This window comes from Oculina patagonica, chromosome 4, assembly GCF_052425735.1.
Source record: "Oculina patagonica isolate OP01 chromosome 4, crgOcupat, whole genome shotgun sequence".
Taxonomy (NCBI): Eukaryota; Metazoa; Cnidaria; class Anthozoa; order Scleractinia; family Oculinidae; genus Oculina; species Oculina patagonica.
This window is the reverse complement of record NC_135761.1, coordinates 36,720,669-36,746,998: the sequence shown is the minus strand read 5'-3', so window position 1 is coordinate 36,746,998 and position 26,330 is coordinate 36,720,669. Positions and strand designations below refer to the sequence as shown.

The 26,330-nt window shown below is 38.2% G+C and overlaps 1 protein-coding gene and 2 long non-coding RNA genes across 6 annotated transcripts in view; 2 read left to right on the top strand and 1 right to left on the bottom strand.

Moving 5' to 3' along the window:
* LOC144652343 (uncharacterized) overlaps positions 1-25,372 on the bottom strand; it is a 54,921-nt gene extending 29,549 nt beyond the window's left edge. Inside the window, exons 1-3 of one of the 4 annotated variants that reach the window (XR_013570489.1) lie at positions 25,318-25,371; positions 24,459-24,542; positions 5,471-5,910 (exon numbers count right to left, since the gene is read on the bottom strand). This is a non-coding gene — a long non-coding RNA (uncharacterized LOC144652343). Of the gene's footprint in view, positions 1-5,470; positions 5,911-7,230; positions 7,427-22,097; positions 22,271-24,458; positions 24,543-25,317 lie in introns of those variants that run through there. The other 3 variants (XR_013570490.1, XR_013570487.1, XR_013570488.1) reach the window with 3 other exon arrangements.
* On the top strand, positions 3,375-5,018 carry LOC144648396 (uncharacterized). Its single transcript, XM_078507970.1, has one exon. The coding sequence runs from the start codon at positions 3,375-3,377 to the stop codon at positions 5,016-5,018; it is 1,644 nt and encodes a 547-aa protein (XP_078364096.1).
* A 329-nt stretch (positions 25,373-25,701) lies between the features above and the next one.
* LOC144648681 (uncharacterized) overlaps positions 25,702-26,330 on the top strand; it is a 20,537-nt gene continuing 19,908 nt past the window's right edge. Inside the window, exons 1-2 of the long non-coding RNA XR_013569728.1 lie at positions 25,702-25,759; positions 25,951-26,012. This is a non-coding gene — a long non-coding RNA (uncharacterized LOC144648681). The remainder of the gene's footprint in view (positions 25,760-25,950; positions 26,013-26,330) is intronic.

The window sequence follows — 26,330 nt, the reverse complement described above, 5'->3', positions numbered from 1 at the left end:
TGAAGTTTACTATGGTAAACACAATTTTATGTGTGGCCGCTTTTTGTCACTTTACAATAGTAAATGTACATTTGGTTTGTCGCGATAGCAACAGCGGCAGGATGAAAGTAAAGTTAACTGTAGTAAACCGACCTGAAAAAGCATGGTTTATCATGCGTTTATCTAAACTTTGCTTATTTAAGTGACAGCTTGTCTTCTTTTTGATATGAAGCATCCTGAGCTCCGAAAACTGTGTAGCAGATGTATTGAAATTGCGCCATTTCATACTTTCTACAGTGCATTCGTGCAAAGACTACGTACCTTGAAATATCAAGAGAAACGGCAGAAAACAGCTTTAATTTAAAGTAAGAAAAACTCAGTTAATCAAAAGATAAAGAGCTACAAAAGTTGAAATGCTTTTAACTTGCGACCTCATAACTTAAATCATAACTTAAATCATGGTTTTCAGCTTTCCACAACGACGCTTTATAATTCCACTGGCGGGTTTTACCGATGGAAATCCATTACAGCAAGATCCCTTCCTTTTCGGAAGGCCAGACATGGTTTTTCCAGAATTCAACTTCAGCGGTGTATATTTGTTTTTGTCATCAATTTGCCATTTTGATTGACAGACCGAGAAAAGAGGCCATCTGGCTAATGTCTAAGTCAACAAGCTCACTTTACTATGGTAAACTTTTGTTTGCTTTCTTTTACTATGGTAAAAACATTTAACTACAGCAAAAGCATAAGTGTGACCTCAACCATTGTTGTTATATCATACTCTGCACCATGAAATTATAGATCTTAACTGAACATTATTTTTAATGGAAAAAAATATTGTTACTAAGTTGCAAGCAGATTAGACCAGAGCTGAAAAACAAATTTGTGTAAAATCATAATAAACTCAGCAGGCATATACATGTTAAACTTTATAAGGGGTTTGGACGGGGATTATGACTTATAACTGGGGGGGGGGGACTTATGAGCAGAATGAATGAAATGTTTAGAAATGATTGACACACTGCAGTGTTGATCAAAATAGGTTTAAAATCATAATTAAAAAAACGTTTAAGTCCTGTTCAGTTTTTTCATCCAGCAGAGTAGGCTTATAAACGATCCATGTATTAGCATTGATGAGTGGTACATTGAATTTATGTAGTTTAAAAATCCCGAATATTTTATCTTAATTATGTGTGTTTGTTTTGCTTTGACATTGGTTGGGGAACTAAGAGAGTTCCTAGAACACAAAACCGACTTTGGACGCTCAGTAAAGGCCTGCATGGCAAAGGTCTTTACTGAGCAAGAAATGAAAACGTGCTCAGTCAGGGGTAAAAGGAGCAAAGATGGCAAACAAAGGAACTGCCTTTCTCAGGATAAACTGAGTGTAATCATAGGAATAATAATTAATCTTTTTCATTTACATGTAGCTAAGTAATCCAGAATTTGGTTTGTGACTTTTACTTAGTTACGAGGGTGAATAACGATGACATTTAAGTATACACAAATGTAACCATTTCATGTGAAAGCAGGTCAAATTAAGTTAATTCCACTGAAATAGAACCTGCACTGAGATTTTTGTCAAACTTTTATAGGAACTTAAATTTTGAAATAAAAACAAGGGGTGCCCGTGCTCATTTAGGAGCAACAGCATCTTACTTATACCCAATTAATCCTTATAAGATCATCATGAATATAGTCACAATGACCTGCTAAATTCACGTTTTGGAAGATTGTTTCTTATTCTACACTGAGAATTGGTCAGCGTACCCACTAATTATGCGCGAATTATGCAGAGTTGGGATGCTCTATGCAATACTGGGGACTGACCTTAATGTAATAGCCAGTGAAGTTGACGTTCATTATCAATAATTATTTTATTCTCTTCTTTCAGATGCTGTGAAAGAGAATTTTGGCCAGGATGCTGATGTAGTTTATACAATGAACCAAATATTATGCAACATGCCAGGAAGAGAAAAGAATTGAACTTTTTTGTTTGCTTGTTTTTGCTTTTTATCTTAAGAAGTTACATCTGATAAGAATTTTAAATGCATTTGACACTTCTCTTCCCATTAATTTAAAAACAAATTTTTAAACATAGTTCACCAATATGCATTTACTGAATGTAGGTTAATTTATTCTTTAATATTCAAACAGTGTACATAGTGGTTTTGCTTGAAGTTACAGTTATGAAGTGTGAACTGATCCAAATGGGATTATGTTGTAAAAGTGGTCAACTTATTTTTTGCACAAATGTCAGGGCTCAAGCTAATTTATACAGATTTAAGCTCTGCCACATGTTGTTTGTGACCAGTCAAAATATTGAAAATAACATTTGTAAGCTACCACTACTCGTTTCTGCTTTTTATTAGGTTGTCTTTGTTTGCATGACATAAAAAGACCAGCTATTTCTAGTTCACTGTTTTGGCTGTAATTTCTTCAATAGATCAACCCGTTAGAATTGAAATTAATGATTAAAATATAAATTGGTGTCAAAAAAGTTTTTTTTTCTGTTACAGTCAATCTACGTCACGCGCGACCAGTATCTTGAAGATGTGATCGAAGTCTTCCAATCCACGCGCTACTTTCAGTGAAGTAACGGAGATCAAGTGGGAAAATCGTGGTTTCCATTGAAATTTGCAAAAATGGAAGCGATTTTTCGGAGATCTCTTTGAAAAATGGATACAATATTCCTGGAGATATGTAGTAGTTTTATCCATTCCTACGACATGCCAAGGTCTTTTGTAATTGCTTTGTTGATTGTGGACAAAGCCGGAACACTTCGCATATCACATATTCCATCATTCAGCAATCTTGCTCTAATTTCCTTTCCATACATGCTAGGTTTTGTTAGTTTAAACAATTCGATAGATTCAAGAACGTCATCCGTAAGTATAGAACGATGAAATCGACCCTCTTCCATATCAAAGCACAATAATAAATCACCATAAACATCAGTGTAATGTCTTCGTCAAATCTAAACTTAAGGTTACACAATACCTTTAGGTGGCTACTTTTGTCGAAATTTCTTTTGCCAAAAAATAAACTTTTCTATACATCTAATGTATCCTGAAAAATGAAAGTAAAATACATGCAAGTTATTTTGAAAAGGTTTTTTTAATAGAAGTTAATAAAACAGTTGGGTATCATAATCCGCATAGCATGCTGACTACCTGGTGACATTTTTGCATGAAAGGGCCCCATCCGGGAGCTCTGGTTACAAGACCTCATTAGCATTTTATGTTAACATGTGATCTCGGTCGCAATAGATAAGTCTTTGTTTTATCACTCTTTGGTTTTCATTATTGACCTTCTTGAAGTCATGAAACAAGCTAAATAAAAACCAGGACCTAAAAAGAATAAAAGTAAAGTTTGCACTTAAAGCCGCTGTGGAGGAGATGATCTCGAGAAACGAACTTCCACCTTCAGCAAAGAATGTTATCGTCACCACACCTTGCACGTCCCGTTTCTACTTGCTTCCCAAAATACACAAACCCAACAATCCTGGACGACCAATTGTGTCGGCATGTAACTGTCCAACGGAGAACATTGCCGCCTTACTTGATGAAGTAATGTCGCCCCTAGTAGCCAACTTAACCACTTATGTCAAGGACACTAACCACGCCTTGGAAATTTTCGACTCATTTGAATTCAACAATTCCAACCCCGATGAACGCTTCCTCTTCACAATGGACGTTAAATCGTTATACACGGTGATACCAAATGACTGTGGTTTGCAGGCGTTGTGTTATTTCCTCGTTAAGCGCCCGGTGCTCGAACCACCAACATCAACATTAACCCGTCTTGCTGAGTTGGTACTCACCCTAAACGCCTTTTCGTTTAACAACCAGCATTACCGCCAAGTTGGTGGGGTAGCGATGGGTAGCAGAATGGGCCCCAATTACGCATGCCTCTTCGTAGGATACATGGAGGAGCAAATCCTTTCCACCTACACTGGGTTCATTCCGCAACTTCACAAACGCTACATCGATGACATCGTTGGAGCAGCCTCATGCCGTCGGGAGGAACTGGAGGACTTCATAACACATGTATCCACCTACCATCCCGCTCTGCAGTTCAAGCACACTATTTCTCAAACACAGCTTCCTTTTCTAGACATAACACTCAGCATCTCTGGCAGTAAAATTTGCACGTCAGCCTACTACAAAGAAACTGACACCCACAACTACCTACACTACACCTCATCTCATCCTCAGCACTGCAAAAACAGCATTCCTTACACCCAGTTTCTGCGCCTCCGCCGTCTCTGCTCAGAGGACGATGATTTTGTTGAAAAATGTGAAGAAATGACCACCTTCTTTGCAGACCGTGGCTATCCATCCGATCTACTGTGCAATGATCGTGAAAGAGTGAATTCCATCTCACGCCAGGAGGCACTCGAGAAACGTGTCAGGCAGAGCGAAGAAAGGATCCCTCTCGTACTAACCTACCACCCGCTAAGTTCAGGCATTAAGCACATTTTGCTTAACAACTTTAACATCCTGATGAGTGACCCAACGACTGCAGCAATATTTCCAGCACCACCTATTGTGGCATATCGACGCAATTGCAGCCTAAGAGATCTCCTGGTACATACCTCTTACCGCTGTGCGACAGACCAACAAGGAACATTCGCGTGTGAACACCCACGCTGCCGCACATGCCAGTACACCACATCCGATGTACATGTACACGGACCGAAATGCTCAACTACCATCCACGAGCACTTCAACTGCAAATCGGAGAACATTGTCTACTGCATCTCATGCCGTCGATGTTCAAGGCTTTACATTGGAGAAACTGGACGTTCTCTCCGCGAGCGTTTCGGAGAACACCTACGAAGCGTTGAAAAGAACACACCCAGTTTCCCTGTAGCGGAACATTTCAACTCCCCCAGCCACACTCTATCAGACATTGAAGTTAGAGGACTAAGAATGTGTTCTGGTTCTGGAGCGCGACGGAAGCAAATTGAAATGGAAAGCATTTTAAAGCTCGGTTCAATGCAACCGCTGGGCTTGAACAATGCTTTTCATTTCATTTAAACTGGGCGCGCACGCTCAGGTTTCCGCCATTTTAAATCCAACATGCGATCGCGTACACACATTGGAAAACGGTTTTCACACTGATGAAGGGCTATGCCCGAAACGTTTGTGTTAATTACACAAAATGACACTGTTGACAACATTTTTTTAGTTTTTTTTCTTTATAGTAAGAAGAAAAACTTGCCTGACAGTGACAAGGGATCGTGGTGTGATCAACCTCCATCAAACTCCAATGAGAGCCAGTAAAGTGAAAATGGCTTGGGTAAATTTACCAGGGTAAAACAAGACTAAAGCAGAGCCAGTTCCAAGTACAAGTCAATATTCTTCAGATTCGGATGATTCCAATCGTCTTCTCAAGAAGACAAAAAACACGATGAAGCTTGGTCTATTGTATATAGAACTGTGATAAATCACGCTCTTGGAAAAGTGTGATTTGTCGTTTCTGGGGAAGCAGCACAGTAAATTTTGAATTTTCTCGTGCAGGACTTGTTGCAGAATGGGTTTGCCGATGCAATAATATAGAGTGCCCTTCTCACCAAGTTTTATCATTGTTCCACACAACACCAAAGACGATCAGATTTTATGACATCAATCGTGAAATAGTCCTTGGACTGAGATTGGTTGGAGGAGCGTACACCACAGCCAAAAAGATTTTCAGTGATTTGAACTTGCCTAGACCGGTTGCAACTGCCTCATGGAGTGCACACACTAAGGCTCTTGAAGAAGCAGCGAGTGAACTCCTCGAAAAAGAGCTTTGAAATGCAGCTCTCCAAGTAAAATGTTTTAAGTTAGACAATGGTGAGGTAGAGGAGATCCCAGATGATGCAAATCTCATAGACAAACAATTGATGGATATGTTGTCGATGCTGGTTTTTCCATTGATGGATGGTGGCTGTAATGGTAAAAACATAAACATAAGACAGTTGTAAAAGTGGAGATTCCCTTTAGACTGACTGTGAATGAGATTATTTAAGAAACAATAATGTAATCTAGATATTTAATATTTTTAAGATCGTATTAACAGTAATTTAGGTTGAACATTTATGTAGACCTAATAACCACTGATATAAACTGAAGATATGAAAACTGTAAAGCAACAGGCAAGAATCAGTTCTACATGTACTATTTCATCTAAGTTCACGTAAAACGACAACATCAGTTTCATTAAAGAAAATGGTCTTAAAGCCAAGAACTTCCTTAAGGGTTTTTTTTTTCAGAAAAGCACCATTGACATTTATTCTCAAAGTTCTTCCCAGCAACAACCTCCACCATCCCAACCGAGGAGAAGCTTCTGGATTGTCTTACATATCAAGGCCATCACGAATATGGATACCATCTACTCTGGCTTGAGTCAGAAGTATAGTACAATAATACTTCAATAAAATTAAAACTGAAATAAAATGAGCAATTACAGCTAATCATACAACTCAATGATCCATTTTGATCTGATCTGACTTTGTCCCTAAGCCTGCCCTTTTTCACCCTTGCTGTGGTAATATGAAAAGCCAAAGAGAGAGTTGAGCTGGGGAGTGAGAGAAAGTGAAAGGTTCAATCTGTTCAACAACGCACAGTTTCCTTTGCAGCCTTTTCTCTGCCTTCTTGACATATGGTTCTGATGTAGATCAACTCATTCTTGCACTGATATTTAGATTTGGGATTATTCTGGCCTAGAAAATTGGACATAAGGTTTAGCTGTGTTTTTTATCACATGTAAAGACACCCTTAAAACATAAATTTCTTTTGCATTTTCTTTATGAAATATTAATTAGTTTTTAAACACATTAGAAAATGTGGCCTTGTCTTCTGTAACTCTCAAACCAGAGGAACCTGAAGATGGTAATTAAGGAGCAAATTTCATATTTACCTTGGCTTGATTTCAACCAACTGCTCCCACCTATCCTCAGGTTGGAAAAGTGTTAGTCAACCAAGGAAACAATTACATCTACCACAGTTCAATAAATGGCAAAAGTTCTGAACCTGAAAGTGAAAGTAGTCCTGAAAGACATGATGAGCTAGCTATAGAACAAACTAGGTACTGTACTGTGTTCTGAGAAGTTTTTATTTGCCCTTAAGGGGTGCCAAAGAAAACAAGCCAGGAATGAACAGGTCTTAAAAATGCATTAAGTTTAGCGATAAATGTGTGTACTGTATGTAAACGTAAATGTAACACACTTAAATACCTTTACAATTTCGTTTTTTTCTTTCTTCCAGCTTAGTTTATTGTTTTCTTTTACTGTAAGCACTAACACCAATAAATCTTTTTATTGCAAAGAAAAAAAATCGATCTATTTGCAGGAGTCCACCTCCAGTTCAGAGGTGGTAACTTAAAACACTAAAATGGCCAGGTTAAAGTTTTGTATAGAGGGAGGCTGCTGATCCTTAATCAGACAAAGAAATTGTACCAGGACCTGTCAAACATAAACAGTAGATATTAAAATTTAGTAGAAAAAAGTAAGCTTATGGCAATGCACAAAAGTCACAGCAAGGTTGAATTGTATTGTGCTCGAAAGGTGTTTTCCAACGAACAGGTCATCAGCAACACTCAACTTGGCATCCAATTCAAGACCTTCTATCTATACAAGGGGCTTCCAGTGGTGGTCATCCAGAACTTTGATAAGGCATCCGAAGTAGTCAACGGCCAACTCGCAACTACAGTCAACAACCAGGGCAGAAGTTAAATACTCCAACTGACAAACGACAAGCAATCCTTCATGTACCGAGGATGAGGACGAGCAGTGGCACATAATGTGCATGCTAGTACCCTCTTAAGCCATGACCATCCCAAAAAGCTAAGGCATCACCATTCATTAGTTGATAGTGTGGATGGACTGTGAACAAGTGCACTGGGTCTAGGGTACGTCACACTCTCGTGTTCGCAAGATATTTGCTTCTTGACCCCGCTACGTGGCAGCCACTTTACACCAGTGTAAACGTAAACACAAAAAGCTACTAGCACCTGCAGCCCATCTTATTTTGTCACCCCTGCTTTTTTACTTTCTAGATGTCCTACAAGTACAGAAGACAGAAGACAACACACCGAAGGCTGGCATCAACTCTTTTTAACATATGACCAAAGGCCTTAACATGCCCTATGGGAGAGCCTATGGTGTACTCACCTGTCCTGGCACGGCTATATTTGATGGAGGAAGAGCGACTGGAAACTGAGGTAAGAGATGCCCTTTATAAAGTTCAAAGAGCATACAAAAGACTGATAGAGAAACACGAAGAATTCACGAAGTTGATTGAAAAGGATGAGCAGTTTGAAGAGCAAGAAGCATGGCTGGGGGATAGCCAATATATGTTTATGGCTTTAGAGGGGAAACAAAATGAATGGCTTGTGGATAAAGTCAAAGAAAAAGGGGAAAACCACCAAAGACCATCATTTTTTGCAACACCCTTAAGGATATTGCAACTGTTATCAACTTGCTTTTCTTTAAGCTCGGAAAGCATGTCACTGTGGGCTCATATTGCCACATTCCATTCCAGCAGCTGGCCCAAGATGAAAGAGAAACTTCTTGGAGATTTTCGAAGTCAGTCAAAGAAACAGATCATTGTTGCTAGCACTGCTCTCAGTATGGGTGTCAATTTTGGGGAAGTGCAATATATATCATTAACTAGGGTCCTGCACGAAATATTTTAGACCAGATAAAAGAAGCTTGTCGAGCTTGACGTGGTGGAATTAAATCACACCTGATTATTATTTACCATGGTAACCAGCTGTCTTACTGTGAAGATGAAGTCAAAGAGTTTGTAAAATCAGCGGGTTGTTACCAAGTGGCATTTTACAAAACATTTGATAAAGGAATCTAGCATGTTAGTTGCGGCCATGACTGCTGTTCGCATTGTGCTCTTAAATCCTGCAATAAAAGCTGCACTAAGGCGGTTCCAATTGAAACCCCATATGTAGTACCTGCATCTTCACCTGCCTTTACAAGGCCTGTCTGCAAGAAGACAAAGCTGACATAAGAGCAGTATTAAAGATCGTCAAAGAAGGGAAAAACCAGTGCTTTTTGGAACTGCGTTCATTTTGCAAACCAGGTAACCTTGAGAATAATGGCAACCTAAGTTTAGTATGTTTGACATCAATCGTTAACTGGTGTATTGACTGTGTAAATTGCGAAACATTTTTCACAGTGTGTATGAATATTAATATTGGTGTCATGTTTGTCTAACCGCTTTCAGTATTTGTTGAGGCCTGTGTTTTGTATGACTTGAGCATGTATATTAAATTAGAAAATGAGGAGATCACTTCGAATTTCACGATGATAAACAAGGAAATCGAAAACTTCTATAAAAATATGTATACTTCAAAGGTTGATAATATACAAACATCGCAGCCAAGTAAAGGTTTCAGTGATTACATCAAGGATATCAATACACCCCGATTGAGCAAGGAAGAACAAGAGGATCTGGATCAAAGTTTATCATGTCAAGAAATAAAAGATGCACTGAACTGTTTTGCTGAAAACAAAACTCCAGGTGAAGATGGCTTCACAAAAGAATTTTACGTCGCTTTCTTTGACCTTCTATGGGGCGACCTTCTTAATTCGTATAACGAAGCTTTCAGCAAAGGCATACTATCCATCTCCCAGAGAAGAGGGACAATAACACTCCTTCCTAAAGGTGATACGTACCTGACAGATCTGACAAACTGGCGACCTATATCTCTTCTAAACATCGACTACAAAATTCTGACTAAGATTCTGGCATTGAGACTAGAAAAATATTTACCCAAGTTGATTCATGGCGACCAAACGGGATTCGTTAAAGGGAGATACATAGGTCAAAATATAAGACTCATGAGTGACTTAATGGAAGACCTAGATCAAAAGAATCTATCTGGAATTTTTCTATTTATCGATTTTGAAAAGGCTTTCGACACTTTAGAATGGAGTTTTATTCTGGATACTCTTAAAGTTTTTAACTTCGGTTCAAACTTCATCAAATGGTTCTCTACTATTTATAATGGCTCTCAAAGCGCCGTATTGAATGGTGGCTACCTGACAAATTACTTTTAAATATCTAGGGGGGTAAGACAGGGCTGTCCTCTTAGTCCTTTTCTTTTTATTCTTGCGGTTGAGTTACTAGGTTTAAAGATCCGTCAAGACCCAACTTGCACAGGCATACTACTTCCAAATAATACGGTTGCAAAAATTTCACAGTTTGCGGATGACACAACTATTATTGCCGACAATACGACTTCTCTTAAGTCTTGCTTACAAATTTTAAATTGGTTCGGGTCCCTCTCTGGACTTAAATTAAATAAAAAGAAAACTCAAGCAATGTGGCTAGGATCTATGAAACAAAGTAACTTAAAGATTCTTGATTTTAGAACTACCAAGGATCCGATTAAAGTTCTCGGAGCCTTTTTATCTTACAATCAAGGAAAGAACATCGAAGCTAATTTTTTCGCAAAAATCCGGAAAATGAAAACCAAATTGAACTTGTGGCTATCAAGAGATCTTACCCTTTATGGAAAGTCGCTTCTAGCTAAATCGCTAGGTGTCTCTCAACTTATATATGCAGCATCTATGCTTTCTGTCCCAGGGAACGTCATCAAAATGGTTCAGTCTCAGTTATTCTCTTTTTTGTGGAACAACAAAAAAGATAAAATCAAGAGAGCTGTCATGTACCAACCGCTTAAGCATGGAGGTGTAAATTTTGTCAACTTTGAAACTGTTGTTAAATCTTTACGCCTGGCCTGGATTAGCAGACTATTGAGTAACTCTGAAGATGTATGGAAAGCAATCCCAAATCACTACCTTTCACAATATGGGGGTTTGTCATTTCTTCTCCGGTGTAATTTTAATCCTGTCTCCATAGACAAAAAATGCCTCTCTTTTACAGAGAACTTCTGTTTTACTTTCAGGAATTAAAACAAGGTAAAGGCCTTTTCCCGTATGGCGAATATATACTTTGGAATAACGAGACTATAACTATAGAAAATAAACCTTTATTTTGGAAAACCTGGTTTGACCAAGGGATTTACTTTGTACAAGACCTCTTAGACTCAAGCGGAAACTTCCTGTCTTTTAGCGAATTTCAAAATAAATTTCAGATTAAGACAAACTATTTACACTACTTTCAGTTAATTGCAGCAATTCCTTCAAATTTAAAAAAGAAAGCTAAAGACTATAAGCCGTCCTCAGATAGTCTGTATTCGACCATCATAGCTCTTTCTCCAGCTGGGTCGGAAATAACTTTAGATTTGGCAAACATGCGCTGCAAACACTACTATAAACTCTTCAATGAAAACTGCAACATTGTACCTACCGGTATCAAAAAATGGAAAGATAAGTTCCCTGAAGACTTTTCTGAATGGAAGAACAAATTTTCATCTATAGATCTTCACGAGATAACAAGCTAAGGCAGTTTTCCTTCAAACTACTACATAGAATAATCGTTACAAAGAAAGAACTTAAAAACTATGGTCTAGCCGATAACGCAACATGCATTTTTTGTCAAAATCCCGATTCGATTGAACACGCTTTTTTAGATTGTAACATTACAACATCCTTTTTGTCGGACGCTTTTGCTTGGTTTAATCAAGCTCATAGCTCTGCTTTCTTTTTTTCGAGTAAACAGATAACTTTCAATGATATTACCGCTACTGCCGCATATCAGGTGTCTGATCCCCCAACAAAACACAGATTACACCTGTTCATCATTTACCTTAAACAGTATTTATATAACTGTAAAAGGCTTGAAAGAAAACCCCATCTTCAAGAGTTCAGAAGAAAAATGTTGCTGCAATGGAAAATAGAAAAATGCGCTCCTCCTTAACGTCTTTCCAGTGTGTCTGTTAACATGTACTGAATAATCAATATCCGTCAGAAAACTTAAATGTAAAGTCAAATTGTAATTAACGTCCCTTTCTTTTCAACTGTAACTTTTATCTTGACCTAGCCTGTAAACCTTGCTGTAATTTCTTTTTATTTAAGTAAGTAGTATTAGTTTCTTGTTAATCATCAGTGGTCACTACTGACGGCTTTTGTTTCATATGTATCCCCACTAGTTATAAACAGTGTGTTATTATTAGTTTAATTTGTTTCTGTTTTTCCTTTTGCATGTAATTTTCTTTTCATTTTGTATTACATTGTTTGAATAAATGAAATAAAATTAAAAAAAAAAAAAAAAAAAAAAATTGACTTGAGCATGTAAGCTTTTCATATATTATTCACCTTTCTTTTAGTTTTTATTGTTTTCATTGGCTTGACTTGTTCATAAGGGTGACAGGGTGAAACAAGTAATAATTGCAACGACAACACTCTGTAGGGGCGTTTACTTCCATGATGTTCGCTTCATCATTAACTGGGGGCCAGCCCGTTCTATTTTGGACCAGCATCAAGAGGCTGGAAGAGCAGGCAGGGACGGCAAGCAATCTTATGTCATTGTTATTTACCATGTTATTTACCATATAAAAATACCTTGCACTTTTTAAATTCCTTTGCTACAGCGACTTCGAACATTTCGTGCTTATGCGAGTATTTCATACACACTATGCAAATGAGCTTACTTACTCGCATAAGCATGAAATGTTCGAAGTCTCTGTGGCAAAGGAAGATAAAAAGTGCAAGGTATTTTTATATTTCTATGCTTCCTAACATCTGTTTAGTAGGATTCAGTTGGAATTTAGAATAGTCTGGTCTGGACTCGTGAAATAAAGGCCGGCGAAGACACCATACTTTTGCATGTTTACAAAAAGCGATCTAACGGTTGCTGTTATTTAAATTTTCACGGACCCGTAAATCAAAATATATCAAAATTAACATGCGTTTCCAACCTTTGAAGAACCACTTAACTTAGGAATAATAAATATAATTTGGTGCGTTTGGTTGTTTTTGAGCGGCGAGCTCGTCAACTTATGAAATTTCTCGTTCTGGCCAAGCTCAAACAGTTAGGCCTTTTGCAGCCTTCACTGTCGAGAGCTCTAAAAAATATATTTTAACATATTTCCAAAAACTAAAGTCGTTGCATTTACTTACAACCTAAGATAGTTCACTGGGCAAAGTTTGAGGGAAAAGTATTTTCCGACCCGAAATGCGATGGACCGCTTTAAGAGAAACTGCCACTTAATGCAATTATGGATACCCTTGCTTCTCTCTGTAAAAAAATGGAAAACAACTTTTGATAGTTTCGAGATGAGGTGCTATGAAGTTGTCTGGCTGATAAAGAAAAGGCTGTCAGGATGTCTTCAGGCAAAATCAACTCCCTCAAAGAAAGGAACAAAGCCTTATCGTTTGCCTTAGCCGCTTAAAGAAGCAGTCAACGAGCTGAGAACCCAAATAAAGAAAGAGAAGGAAAAAGTCCTACAATATTCGTGACATGAAATTTCATTTTCCTGAATATTCCCTAAAGGTCAGGCAAGAACTGTAAGGAAGATGAGATGTCACGCCATGCACAGAATGGGTAAATCAACCCAAGGACGATAATCGTGGGTTTCGTTTGCACAGAAGACAAGGATAAAAAAAATCTCTCTACTATCCCAATGCCTATATAACCTTGGATTATCCCAGTGAAATTCAGGACAAAAGATCAGTCCTGATCAAAGCCATGCTTAAGGCCCGGGCAAGTGGCACACAAGCAAAATTCAATGGAAGAACTCTGAAAATCAGAAACGCGAGATACGTGTTTAAGGAACAAATGAATGTGTTTTATAACACAATTGTCTTAATTTTAATTAATTCTGGATAAGAAGGCACCAAGGGTTGCTATAGCCAATGTTACGTTGGTTTTAAGTCTACTTAGTTAGGAGGATTTTGAAGTTGATGGAAAATTGCTTTACTAATTTTCTGAATTACTCAGGAGAAATCAAAATTCACAAACCCGCAAATGCTAATCGCACATCTTAGTTTTATTGTTAACTATGTGTCTAGCCCCTTGTGCTTTTTTCATTATTGTATGCATGCTTATTTATATCAATTTCAATTTCATGTCTTTTTCTCTCTAAGTTTACTTTTTCAATGATAATATTGATGTAGGGTTAATATCTCTCAATGTGAGAGGATTATGTGAGTGTAGGAAGTCTAAAAAGATATTCAACTGGGTGGCAAAACACGGCCGAAATTGATGAATCTTCAAGAGACTCATGCGAGAATTGATATTGAGATGGAATGGTCCCAAAGGTATAAAGGCGATATTATCATTTATACCATGCCATAGAAAACACAGCCAATCAGAATTCAGGAGAGCCGTTGTATATTCGACGGTATACAACTTAACCTTCCCATTGTGCGCTGCAATCTTATTCTCGACGAGATTTAGTAACCATATTTTTTATGGCATGGTATAAAATAGTTACACAACACGTTCTTGTAGTATACTACAGAATATCCCACTAAAAATACAAGTGACTCATGGGATATTCCATAGAATACCACTCGAAAGCGTTGCCTCAGAGATTTGCTAGGGGAGATGCAACAGGAAAGCCTTTTCAAGTTTTTGGATGCTATTTCAGATCTATGCAGTGACAGGCAAACTGTAGCTAATGTTGACTTGGCAGACAATTTAAATCACGCTTGTGCACTCATGGAAAGGGACTGGCCCATTAGTTTGCAGGTAAGATTTTTGGGCATTTCCTTCCCGATAATACAGATATTCAGATTGTGTTAAAAAGATAATTTGTCTTATGCAAACTGCAATAACAATAATTTCCTGCATATAGTCCATAACCATAGTCTGATTGCAAAGTGGTCAATTTCTTTTTATGGCACCATTTGCAAAGGCAAATATGTCATTATGAAAAGCATCAGAAGAGTAGCATCTCATCAGAGAAAGCAAGAATACAAGCCCAAGGAAATGACCAGGGACTAGCTTCAAAAGCTGCAAAGAAAGACAGTCAGAACTTCCTTGGAGACTCCAGTGCAAATAACAACCCCTCAAATGACTTCATAGGGCTGTTAATGAGGCCATTGAAATTGACAAAGCTCTGGGAGCACAGAGGTAGGTAATTAAAAAATAGTGGTTAAATCCTTGTCATATCTTTACCCTTTTACAATATTTTGTTATCCTTGAGGTTGTTAAAGACCAATTTTTCTTTTTGTTTTTGCATTTATTTTTTAACACCTGCATTAACATTTTGCAGATGCCTAATAGAGGAGACGCAACAACTGAAAATAATGCAAAAAGAAGAATTCCATTTGTCTGTTAGTGCAAACAAAAAGCATACGTTTTCACTCCATTAAAAAAGCTTTCAGTTTTCCAAGTAGCTGAGTGCAAATGAAACCCTTACATTAAAGTTGCTTGCCTTCAGTACATTCCATATCAGCCTTAAGCTTCATATTCATGGTTATCTGTTTGTTATGCCTCTGTATGTAAGCTCTCACATTTATAAGCTTACAGACATACATTGGAGGCAGACTTCTACACTTTTCACCCATATTGTAAAGAACATCTTGAAACAACTAACTTCAGCGATAGTACTCTGTTTGCTATAGCTCTTTCTACATTCTATGACAATGTAAGGTACAGGTAAAATGTGGTATTAAAAGAAGCAAAACTCACTCGCTGCAATGGGAAATTGGGAGCCATGCTTGACGTCTGTTGTTGGCAGGTCGATTTTTGCATTTTACCCAAACACAGCAAACCAAGAAGTGAGATCATTTTGCCATGGTGTGGTTAACCCAAGTGTCTGAGCAAGAAAAAGGCATCCGAAAAGCATGACATGCTCTTTCTTATGTGGATGAGGACTTCCTTTAACTGGAAATGAGACATTTCAGTCGAAGATATGTGCACCACAGAAAGTCTCCCTAATTTCCTCAATCCACCATTACATCACCTTCAAGCTGTTGCAAGTGTCAACAGGGAATATGCGGAAAGCGTACAAAAATCAGGTAGTATCAAGAAGTATTTCATTCAAGAAGGCAGTCACGAGCAATGAGATTATGAAAGCTTATTCCAGATTGGAAAGAAACTTAAGATTAAATTGACAGCTGGTGAGATAGGTGATTCTTGGTGGCGACCAGGATGGTGCATGTCCGGTTTGTCAAGAAGGGACCACCACATGGTAGACAATGCCCTCACAAGTTGCCAAACTGACTCCCTCTGCCACAAGGAGCTAAGTGACAGGTGGGGGCAACAGTGACTCAAATTATGGTATGGCAAGGTTGTATGAGAAAGCAGTTGGAGAGTGCAAAGTGGCCACAGTGCAACTGGGTGGAGTAAACATACCCAGGATCCGAAGTATCCCCAATCACAGAAAAAAATTTCAATGAACACTTTTGCCCCCAAGGGAGAACACTTTTACCTACTGGCAAATTGGTTAAGACTTACAGCAGCGAATGGACTAGAGATTCCATGTATTGGATACCTAGAACTGGACATCAAAGCCTTGGGAGTCATGATCCCACAAAGAGGAATTTTAGTCCTTAAGAGTCCAGCGAGTTAAGAACATAACCCCTGAATTAATTGCAACGAACATTATTACCAAACTGCAAGAACCTTAAAAAATGGAAAAATGGGAATTTCCCCCAAATGGAGTGTGGTGTTGAAGATTGTTTCATGTGTCAATCCTGTTTCAGTACGAGGTTTTGCAAAAGTAGCTGGCAAGTCCAAGGTTAGAATTCTAGCCAGATCAAAATAACTGTCAGAAGAAAAAAAAATGTTGAATTTATCGTAGGCCACTGAACATTGGGCTCAATTTTGAGCTTGTATTGGTGAGTGAAGCTAGTGAGTTTCATTAATGTGGGGGCAAGAGTTGCAATCCCAAATGAGAATTTGCACTTGTTTGGGGCTAATTGCAGAGAAGATCACCTGCCGTTAGACTTTTCACAAAGCAGCTACAATCTCAGTTTCGCAACGCCCCTTCCCCCCATTTCAATGTTGGTAATGCTTTAGTGTTTTTAAAACAAAGTCTGTCAAGCCACAAACCACAAGAAACAATGTTGAGTAGGGGGGGGGGGGGAGAGGGAGATAAGATATTTTAACCCGCTTGCAAGTCAAGTCATTAGCGAAAAATGCGTGAAATCCGTATGTGTCAACTAGTTTTGTCCAAGATTGTAGCCTCTTGAATTAAAGAAATTGAGAAGAAAGCCTATACTGTATCAGGGGTGCACTTTTTCCTTTGAACTGGTTCCCTCTGACATGACATTTCTTTGTTTACTTTATGGAGAACTTAGCAATTCTGCCAGTTATTTGTCAAGTTTTGCCAATGTATCAAAGGCAGATTGCACCACATTAAATGGCAAATTTGGAAACATGCCAAATTGCAAGTGGAAACCTTGGTCATACCGACAAAGACTGGACATGGCTAAGCAGGTGTTAAAGTTCAAGGACGGGGACACGGGGGGACCCTGAACACTGCAAAAATAATACATAAACACCGCATCATCACAGGAAAATTTGATGAAACACCGTCACCGCAATATAACAAGCTACTTATCAATAAAAACGTATTAGGATTGGGTTAAAGATTAAATAGACAGTATTTAACGAAGATAACAGAGATAAATGTAGTTTAGCCTGCGAACAGGCTCCCGAGTGGGGTTCCGCATGCGAAGCGAGTGGGGTAACGAGAGTGAAGCGAGCGGCAAAGGCTAAATGTAGTTATGCAAGTGTTAGACAAGAAACCGTTATACCGCTAATAATTTCGTTTCACCGAAAACCGTAGATTAAAAAACACAAACATCGCACACTGTAGGGTTTGAGATCACCGCAACATTTAATTTTATTCACCGCAACACCGCATAAAAAAAATGGGCAACACCGCAAACCCCCATGTCCCCCTCTTCAAGAATAAGATTTTCCCGACCTTGAAAAGTCTCCCCAGAGAAGTAAAGTTACTCAGTTTATTGCAAGCAAGAAATCAAGACAAGAATTGGAGCCTCTCATCAGAACTTTTTGTGATAAAGAGGTTGTTCATCCTCTCCATTTGAAAAAAATGGAGTGCAACATTTGCAGTCAATGCTTTTAGACTTGGCAATTTCATCGAGTGATACTCCAGACAAAATCAGCAGTTTGTCAGGTCTACCGCCATCAATCCTATTTCGACACCAGTCCTTCTCACTAGTGAGTCACGTGAGATATGTGCGAGTAGCCTGAGCCATCAGTTGCTCGCATAGTTCCAAAGCGGTTGGTCACGTTTTCTGAAAGCTATTTGATTATGACGGATTCAAACGAGAAACTACTGTTGACTGAGGTGGAGGACGCCCACTTAAATGATGAATACAATCCCGTGGAAAAGACCCCAACAACTGCCCAATCTATTCCAGAGATGGAATAAGTGCTTCCCATGGTTCAGAAGAAGATGGAGATGACCAGTGGAGACGAATCGGGTCCGACTGTGGACAAACAACTGGCAGGTTCTATTACAAACCCATGGTCTAAGAAATTGCCAGACACCAAACTTAAAGCTTACAATTCGGCAAGTCGACAAGCCCGTCTAACTGTGAGACTCTTAGAACGTGTTAATCGTGAAATCTGGGATAAAGTGAGTCATTCAGTTAAACAACAAGGCTACTCGCATATCTACTTATATTTATATTATCTCGAAATGCTCCAAAGTTTCCTTTCACAGCATATTCAACAATCTTGTTTAGCCAGTTTAATGTGACATCTAGCTCCCTTGATTTTTTGTCCATTTAATTCTTTGCTGTAATGCTGATTTCTATGTGTAAGGGCCTCTCTTATTGAAAACATTAGTACCAAAGGGAAACTTGTAGGCAGCAAATCTCCTTTCCAACAATTGTATTGTCTATGCCATTTTATATAATAACCTGAATTCTACGCACATTATGATTGGTTGTTACTTATGATCTATCAGAGTACAGACGCATAGATGACGTCACGCGGTGGTGTGACTCGCACACGTGATCAGAGTTCATAGTCCAAATCAGAGTTTTATTATATAAAACAAATAGATTCAATTTTGCCGTGGGTCTGTTCATTTATAGATCACAGAAGACGTCAAAATGTGGTAAGAACAACAGTGACCCACTCGCCTAGCGGCTCGTGGGCCACTTTTTTGTTCTTACCACATTTTGACGTCATCTGTGATCTATAACTGAACAGACGCACGGCAAAATGGAATCTATTTGTTAATTATGCAACATCTACCAACAAATTTGCACTTTTACATGATACACCACAACGCATATGCTGCTTCATTGTATATTTGCAGCTACCAAAGATAGCTTCATTCAGGACCCCAGTCCAGTAAAAAATCCAAAACCAACCATGATTGACATGAATTTCAACTTTAAACCTCCTTATCCAGTTTCAGAAGAGTAGATGTATTGAATATTCTATCACATCTCAACCGACAACTTGATTCAAAGTTTTCTGCGACATTTGGCGAATGAAACATGTATCTGTCCTCAGTGTACATGCTAAAGTTTTCGAGAATATGAAGGGTAGAAGTCTCACCTCAATCACGATGCATATAGATCTGATTAAGTAGGCCACTACAGAAGCATGAAATCCTGTTGAAACTGTCAGTGACCATCTGGAGAATATCAGGGGGAAAAGTCAGTGGTTGTGAATTTTTTTCGTTCTAAAAGAGTGAGGAAGTGAAGCTGAGTTATTGGAAAGGGAATGTTATCACAAAATGCACCAAAGAGCTAGACTCCGTAGATTGATGACCTCAACAAGACTCAAAGTCCTAGTTTCAGTTAACTATGGAAACAATTGTTGCCTGCTTTAATGAATTTACATGCAGGCGCAATGCTAAGTTTTGATTAACCACAAAAACTTCTGTACATGCACAGGCTGTTTTGAAAATATAGGAGTTTGGGGAGCAGGGATAGCACAGTGGTGCTATTGAGATGTTCAAACTTCAACTTACTTTGCCCTTCTTTTAAGGAGGAAGAACTTTTGCAGTTCAAACATGCCAAGCATGGAACAGCCTGCCGCTTGAGCTAATAAAAAACCTTCACATAACAGTTTTCAGAATAGTTTTTGCAGTTTAATTTTCAGAAAACAACAATTTATTGACCATTTTTAAGCGATGACGTCAGGAAATCGCTTATTGTCATCGTAAGACCGACCCGATCTTTTTGTCTGTTTCGGTCGAACAGAAATCAAGTTTAACTTAATAACAAGAAATCGCCACGTAGAACACAAAAGCAAAATACTCCCGTGCAGTTAAAATGGAACACTACAATGTATAAACGAAAGAGACTAATTACATATGATGGGATCTATTACAATTAGTAGACAGAAATTTCTAACTCTTATAATAATAAGGGCCGCGGTGGGCAAGAGACCATTTGACCTTTCTCGCAGCTTTTAAGCTGACTCCCGCGTATCGTATGTCGTTTATCGGAAGTCACATACTACAATATAACGCAATCTACTGTTGTTCAATTGAGCAAATCTACGAAGAAAATGTATTATTAACTTTGCATCCTTGGCCTGTGAATTTATAACTACTGTTAATTCTGTATTTATTTGAATTCCATCATATCCTAACTATGCTGTTTAGACAATCACTAACATTGCTTCTTAGGTTTAAAAAATGTACACTGCAATTGGATAACAGTTTTTATCACGCCCTCAATTATGTTAGACCCTTTGTGAAACGTCATCGCTTCTGCATGCACTGCATGCCATTTATTTAATTTAAGATAGTTCTAATTTTGAATACAGATTATAAAATTAGTTTTTAATAATTATTTTTTTGATTGATAATTCGTTTCTTAAATATAAGTGTATATCCGTTTTTTATTGTATATCTTATTTTTTTTAATACTTGTTAATAGGAGGGCCACGGGTTTGTTAACTTTATAGCTATTAAGTGCTACCCTGTATAAATAAAGACGCCACTACTACTTCTGGTGAGAACGCTCACTTTCCACCAAAGTAGCCCAGATTCTATTCCCAGACCTTGCGTCATATGTGGGTTTAGTTTGTTGTTGGTTCTCGTCCTTGCTGTGAGGGTTCTGCAAGACTGTTACGTGCAACCCTCGTTAAACAAAGTTGACTAATTTATAATTTTTTTATTTATGCTTTGACATGTGTGACTCTGTAAAGTACATGTAGTTGCCACAAGCTTATTGTATTAAAAAACTGTTCTAATACACAAATAAAAATAAGTTGCACCACGTTAAAAGGGACAAAGTTTGTTGTTTATTTGGAAGGTCAGAATTTCTTAATCCCCTTACAGCAGGATGTAGCTTAAAAGAAACTAAATTTATTTTGTTTTGCAGAACAAAAGATTGATGGAGAGCGGCTCATTATGCTGGCTACGGAAGGCAGTGAAGACCAACTCAAGTTAAGAAAATTAGTCGAGCAACTGCAAGCGCAAGATTCAGCTGTGGAGTCACCGTCCCCAGTGGCATGGAAAAGCAGCAAGCCATCTGGTTAAGCAATAAGTTCAGAACTTCAAAAAGCATCTACAATGTTAAGTGAGTTGTCAAAGCTTCATAGTTTACCTCTTGACAATTATTTTATACAACCGTAGACAGAATGTGGATTTACTTCTTAATCAACAGTCCCCTTTACTCAAAGATTGTGCCAAGGAGTATAAACAACATTCAAACATTCAAATTCTGTGAGGGGAACTGTTCTTAAATTGAACACTGCATCTTTTCAACTCTCCAACTCATGGTGCATCTTATAACTGAGTGTTTCTGGAAAATTTTCAGTTTTGAAAGGGCAGAGAAAGCTCTTGACTTTGTTTTAAGAGCAAGAAGGCAGTAATAATGGAATGTCTATTGATCTTGATCATCAACTGCGAAATACAACCAATGAATCGATTGAAATCAAGGTAAGAGACTTGACTCATGGCAATAGCCCTAAGTAAGTGGACATAGGGCCGGGACAAGGTAAGAGAGGTAAGAGGTTATCTGTGAATTTACTACAAGCCATTAGGTGGATTGGCCAAGCCTGGAAAAACGTGTCAGAATAGACTATCAAGAAATGTTTCGTAAAGGCAGGTTTTCTTTCAGCAGACAAATCTTTTGTTTTATTTTCTGCGGAACACCTGGAGTTTGATCCATTTGAGGAGCTCGAATCAGATGAACTGGTGCAGGTGAATTCATTGTTGTGTGATGCAAGTTCCAGGTCTAGCTCAGATATACCTTCAGCAGTTGAAGCCTTAGCAGCAACTTCTGCTTTGCCAACATGTAAAGAGTTAAGCACCAATTAAGAAGAGGAATTTTTCTCCAATCTATCAGCATTGTCTTCACAAGACCCAGGACAAGACAAAGACAGTGATGATGATCTCACTGAGGTTAATTCCCAGGCTAAGGAAGTGAAAGTCAAGTCTATGAGAGAAGCCATGACCATGCTAGAGGACTTGACAGGAAACCTTACCACTGAAAATTTAACAGAAACAGCAAATACATGTAAAATACAAATCTTCAGTCCACTTTGGTTAGAGAAATATGTGGTCAACCTTTATAGAGACTGGGACTAGCCTGATCGTGTCATGTCATATCGAGTAGACTGGGACTAGCCCGGTCAAACCTCACGTGTAGTTATTTGTAGTTGTTTATCATTCGGATTTGTTATGCTCGAATAAATCGTCATTTAACAAGGAAATGGATGAACTCTTATCTATGATGATTGACTACTGCCTTTGGAAACCCACAAGGGAAACATCTCGCGGAAAAACAAGCCATTAACGAGGACAATCGGCAAACTACGAGACGAAAACGCCGGCGAAACGTAACAGCAGCCATCTTGGATTTTACTGCAAGCGAATTCTTCAATCTCACGCGACTTTCGACAGGCCAAAACGATGTCGAAACACAAGTTGTATTGGTTGTATCACAAGCTAAAAGCTTCCATACAAAGCAAAGTTACTGACTTTTTAAAATAAATTTGTTACAATCAGAGATCCAGTTATATAGGAAACTTTATAGAAAACGTTCTTTTGCTGTTAAAATGCATTTCATTTTTGTTTATTGTTAAGTTGTGAAATTTTCACATTTTTCCACTGATGAGTTTGTAATAAAGTTTTCCTCGAGTGTATGACTAGATCGTAAGGTTTTCGTAAAAACTATAAATTTTAGTTGGAGTTCAAAAAAATTTGCATTTGTTTTAGTTACAGTACAATTTATTATAAAATGTCTTGTTGCTGTAAAGACGTTTGCCTTCGTCTTTGTATTGATAAAACATGTATCCGTGATTTTTTTCTGAGACCCCGCTTAATACGGACACCCCATTAATACGGACATTTTGGCTTGTCCCTTGGTGTCTGTATTAATGGGGTTCCACTATAATGGATAAGGAGAAACCTACTTTACTCAAAAAACAGTGATACTAAGGTTGTTTGTTTTAACAGCTACATTGTAAATTAAATTTTGGCTATATGAGAAGTTTAGCAAGTAATCCCTTTATTAGCACCAGGTTCCAGTACCAATGAACTGTATTTTGAACAAAGATCAAGAACCTGTCCTGGATGATGATAGGACATCATGGACAATGAGTAACAAAGGACAAATGGACAATGAGTAACAAATGGTAATATTTATACTAGATAAGATAAAGGATTATAGCCAAGCAAATAAGAAGAGAAAAGTGGGGCATGATGTACCTGTGGTGATTCAAAAACTGATAGCCAGGGAGATGAAGTATTCTTACCAGTAAGCAGTACAGTGGAACCTCGATATAACGAAGGGCCAAGGGACTGGCAAAATGTGTTCGGTATATCGAGGTTCTTTTCCATATATTTTGCTATTACTGGGATGAAAAATATCGTTCGTTATATCGAGGACTTTGTTATATAAAGGTTCGTTAAATCGAGGTTCCACTGTAGTAACCAGAAAGTAACTTTCCCCTTTAGGTACCAGTATCAGCATGCATATTCTCTGACTCCTTTCTGCTTTTTTGTTATGGTTCTCAGATTGGGAGAGTGCCTTATATATTTAACCTGTGGTGATCATTCTTTCATGCCCTTCTCTTCATGGGCTGTATATTTGATCAAGTATTGATGTTTTGAGGAGATTATTTTCATTAATAGTTATGTTATAATTTATAGAAAATTCAAATTTACTTTTTTAAATTTTACTTTAGTCTTGAGAATGGCATCAAGATGATGCTGAAATGTTGACTACTGACAATTATTTTCGCATGGAAATTTAAATCACTTTTTAATATGTTGTAATTTTTTGCAGTCAGTGACTGGTGGTGACGCAGATATACTTAGTTCTGACAACCTTGGCAATAGTCATAGTGATGTGGATAATGTCTAGTGTGAGACTACGTTTACACGGGACCGGTCCGGAACTGTTCCGAACCAGACCGGACCTGTTTACATGGAACCATTTGGAACCGATCCAGGTGTTTACACAGGACCGTTCTGGAACCGGTCCGGAATGGATCCATAACTGGACCTGCAAAATAGCAGGTCCAGTTTTGGATCTGTTCCGGACCGGTTCCACAACGGTCCTGTGTAAACAGAAGGCCTATCCGGTCCAAAAATCGGACCTCTGCAGTTTAAGGACAGGAGGTGTGTAAAGTGAGCTAGTGTTGACAATATTTCAGCACGATTAAACTTACCTTTAAATTTACTCAGGTTCTTTTCAACCATTCTAAAATCATGGCTCACGTAAGAGGTTTTCAATCAGTGTTGCCATATATTTCCTGTGAACAAAGACAGCAACTTTAGGTTGGGTGAACAAAATACAGTGACTTGTATGAAATCGTTTAACCCAGGTTCGAGCTTATTGATACTGTATACTGTTACTGGTCCTGCATTAATGCAAGGCCATTTAATAGCAGAACACTTATTAAAGAACACTTATTATTGAAAAAAATGTTAATTTGAATTTATCTAGTTTATTGACTGAACAATTCTGACTAATCTCTTATTTCGTTCAGCATTGTCATTGCAAGGTTCCAGAGTTATAATTACAGTCATGTTGTCAGCTGTAAACTCTCCGTAAAACTTAATCTCATTTTAAGACGTTACATCTTACCTCAGCACCAGAACAATAGCTGAGAAGTTACCTCAGCTATTGTTCTGGTGCTGAGGTTAGCTGAAAGGTCTTAAAATAAGATTTTAGTTTTTACGGAGCTCTTCATCCAAAGATGACGTCAGTGGCTCTTGCCAATGCATTTAAAGAGCAAGAATAAGCTTATGTCAAGTTGAACTCAGATCAACTTGAAAATATTGCTCAAAGTGATGTAAATTAGATAAAAATCTTTCAAATATTGTTAAAAATGAAACCGGTACATTGGCTACATTTTCGTGCAACCAGCAAGTATTTTGTGGCAGCAGGTTTGCAAATCGCACTCCGTCTCGTGTGGTGTTTAGTTTGACCGTTCGTATGCAATATATTCGCACAAAAGTGTACTATTTTATCAACTACTGCCCAGTATGAAGAGAAAAATGTATTAAAAGAATAAAATTACTTACTTGTAGCCCGTTCAAGTGTGAAAAACAGCCCTTGTGCTGCCTCTGTGAGCTATCTGTACTGGAATGAGAGACGACAACGAACTTGCTGACGTGATGCTGAGTAACCAGGCCTCCTGATACTTCGTGACACACACGGACAAGGGCGGCGGGAAAATGTGAAAATAATAATGGTGAAATTTTAGCACTTTTAAGGCTTTTTCAGGCCGGGCACTTAAAAAACCCTTTTTTTCTTCGAAAGCAAAGCGTTAAAAGATCAAAAAGACAAGGAAAGACCAGAAACGAACGAAAGGGCACGGGGCCCTGGGTTCTTGAAGGAATATTCGGGTGGTTAACACGACGTACTATCTGCAGAGTGTATCGTTTCGACTTCGTTTCGACCGTGGGCCGAGGTGTGACACACCGTTTTTGCAGACAGTCGCCCTGACAGCATTTCGGCGTTCAGGTGAGTTGTAATGTCGTTCTTTCTAGTTCTTCGGCATGTCACAAAGACTGCCTTGGCTTTGCTTGTCTTAGCAAACCTGTTTAATACTCGAATCATTGATGAAACAACAATGAATGGCTGCCTTGAATTCGGCGCCCGCCCGTTTATCAACTGAAAGCATCGTAATTTGTATTTTTTTAATTGAATATCAGGTTCTACTGCGAAGTTCAGATGTACTACTGTATCAAAAACCGATGGCCTTGTATTTTGCAAGGTAAATATCTCATTTTTACGCTGTAGCTCTTTCGCCATGTAAATAAGCAAAAGTACAAATTATTATCGATGGTGATTCGATTTCCACCTTGGTGACAATCTCATTACATTCTCTACCTTTTTTGTTGAATTACAAACTTCAGAAAGCTAAGTATTACGTAGGCTGAAGCTTTTTACTGTAGGAAATAATAGATAGACAACAATTTCGCCCGTTTACGCGGCTGTGTTATTTTGCTGACTGATATTTTTTTTATCAATAATTTCAGACAATTTTGTCATGCATGAACATGCCAAGTCTTGAACTTTCCATACCACTCTA

Coding starts and splice junctions, on each gene's coding strand:
- LOC144648396 (XM_078507970.1), top strand. CDS start 3,375: ATGATCTCGAGAAACGAACTTCCACCTTCAGCAAAGAATGTTATCGTC.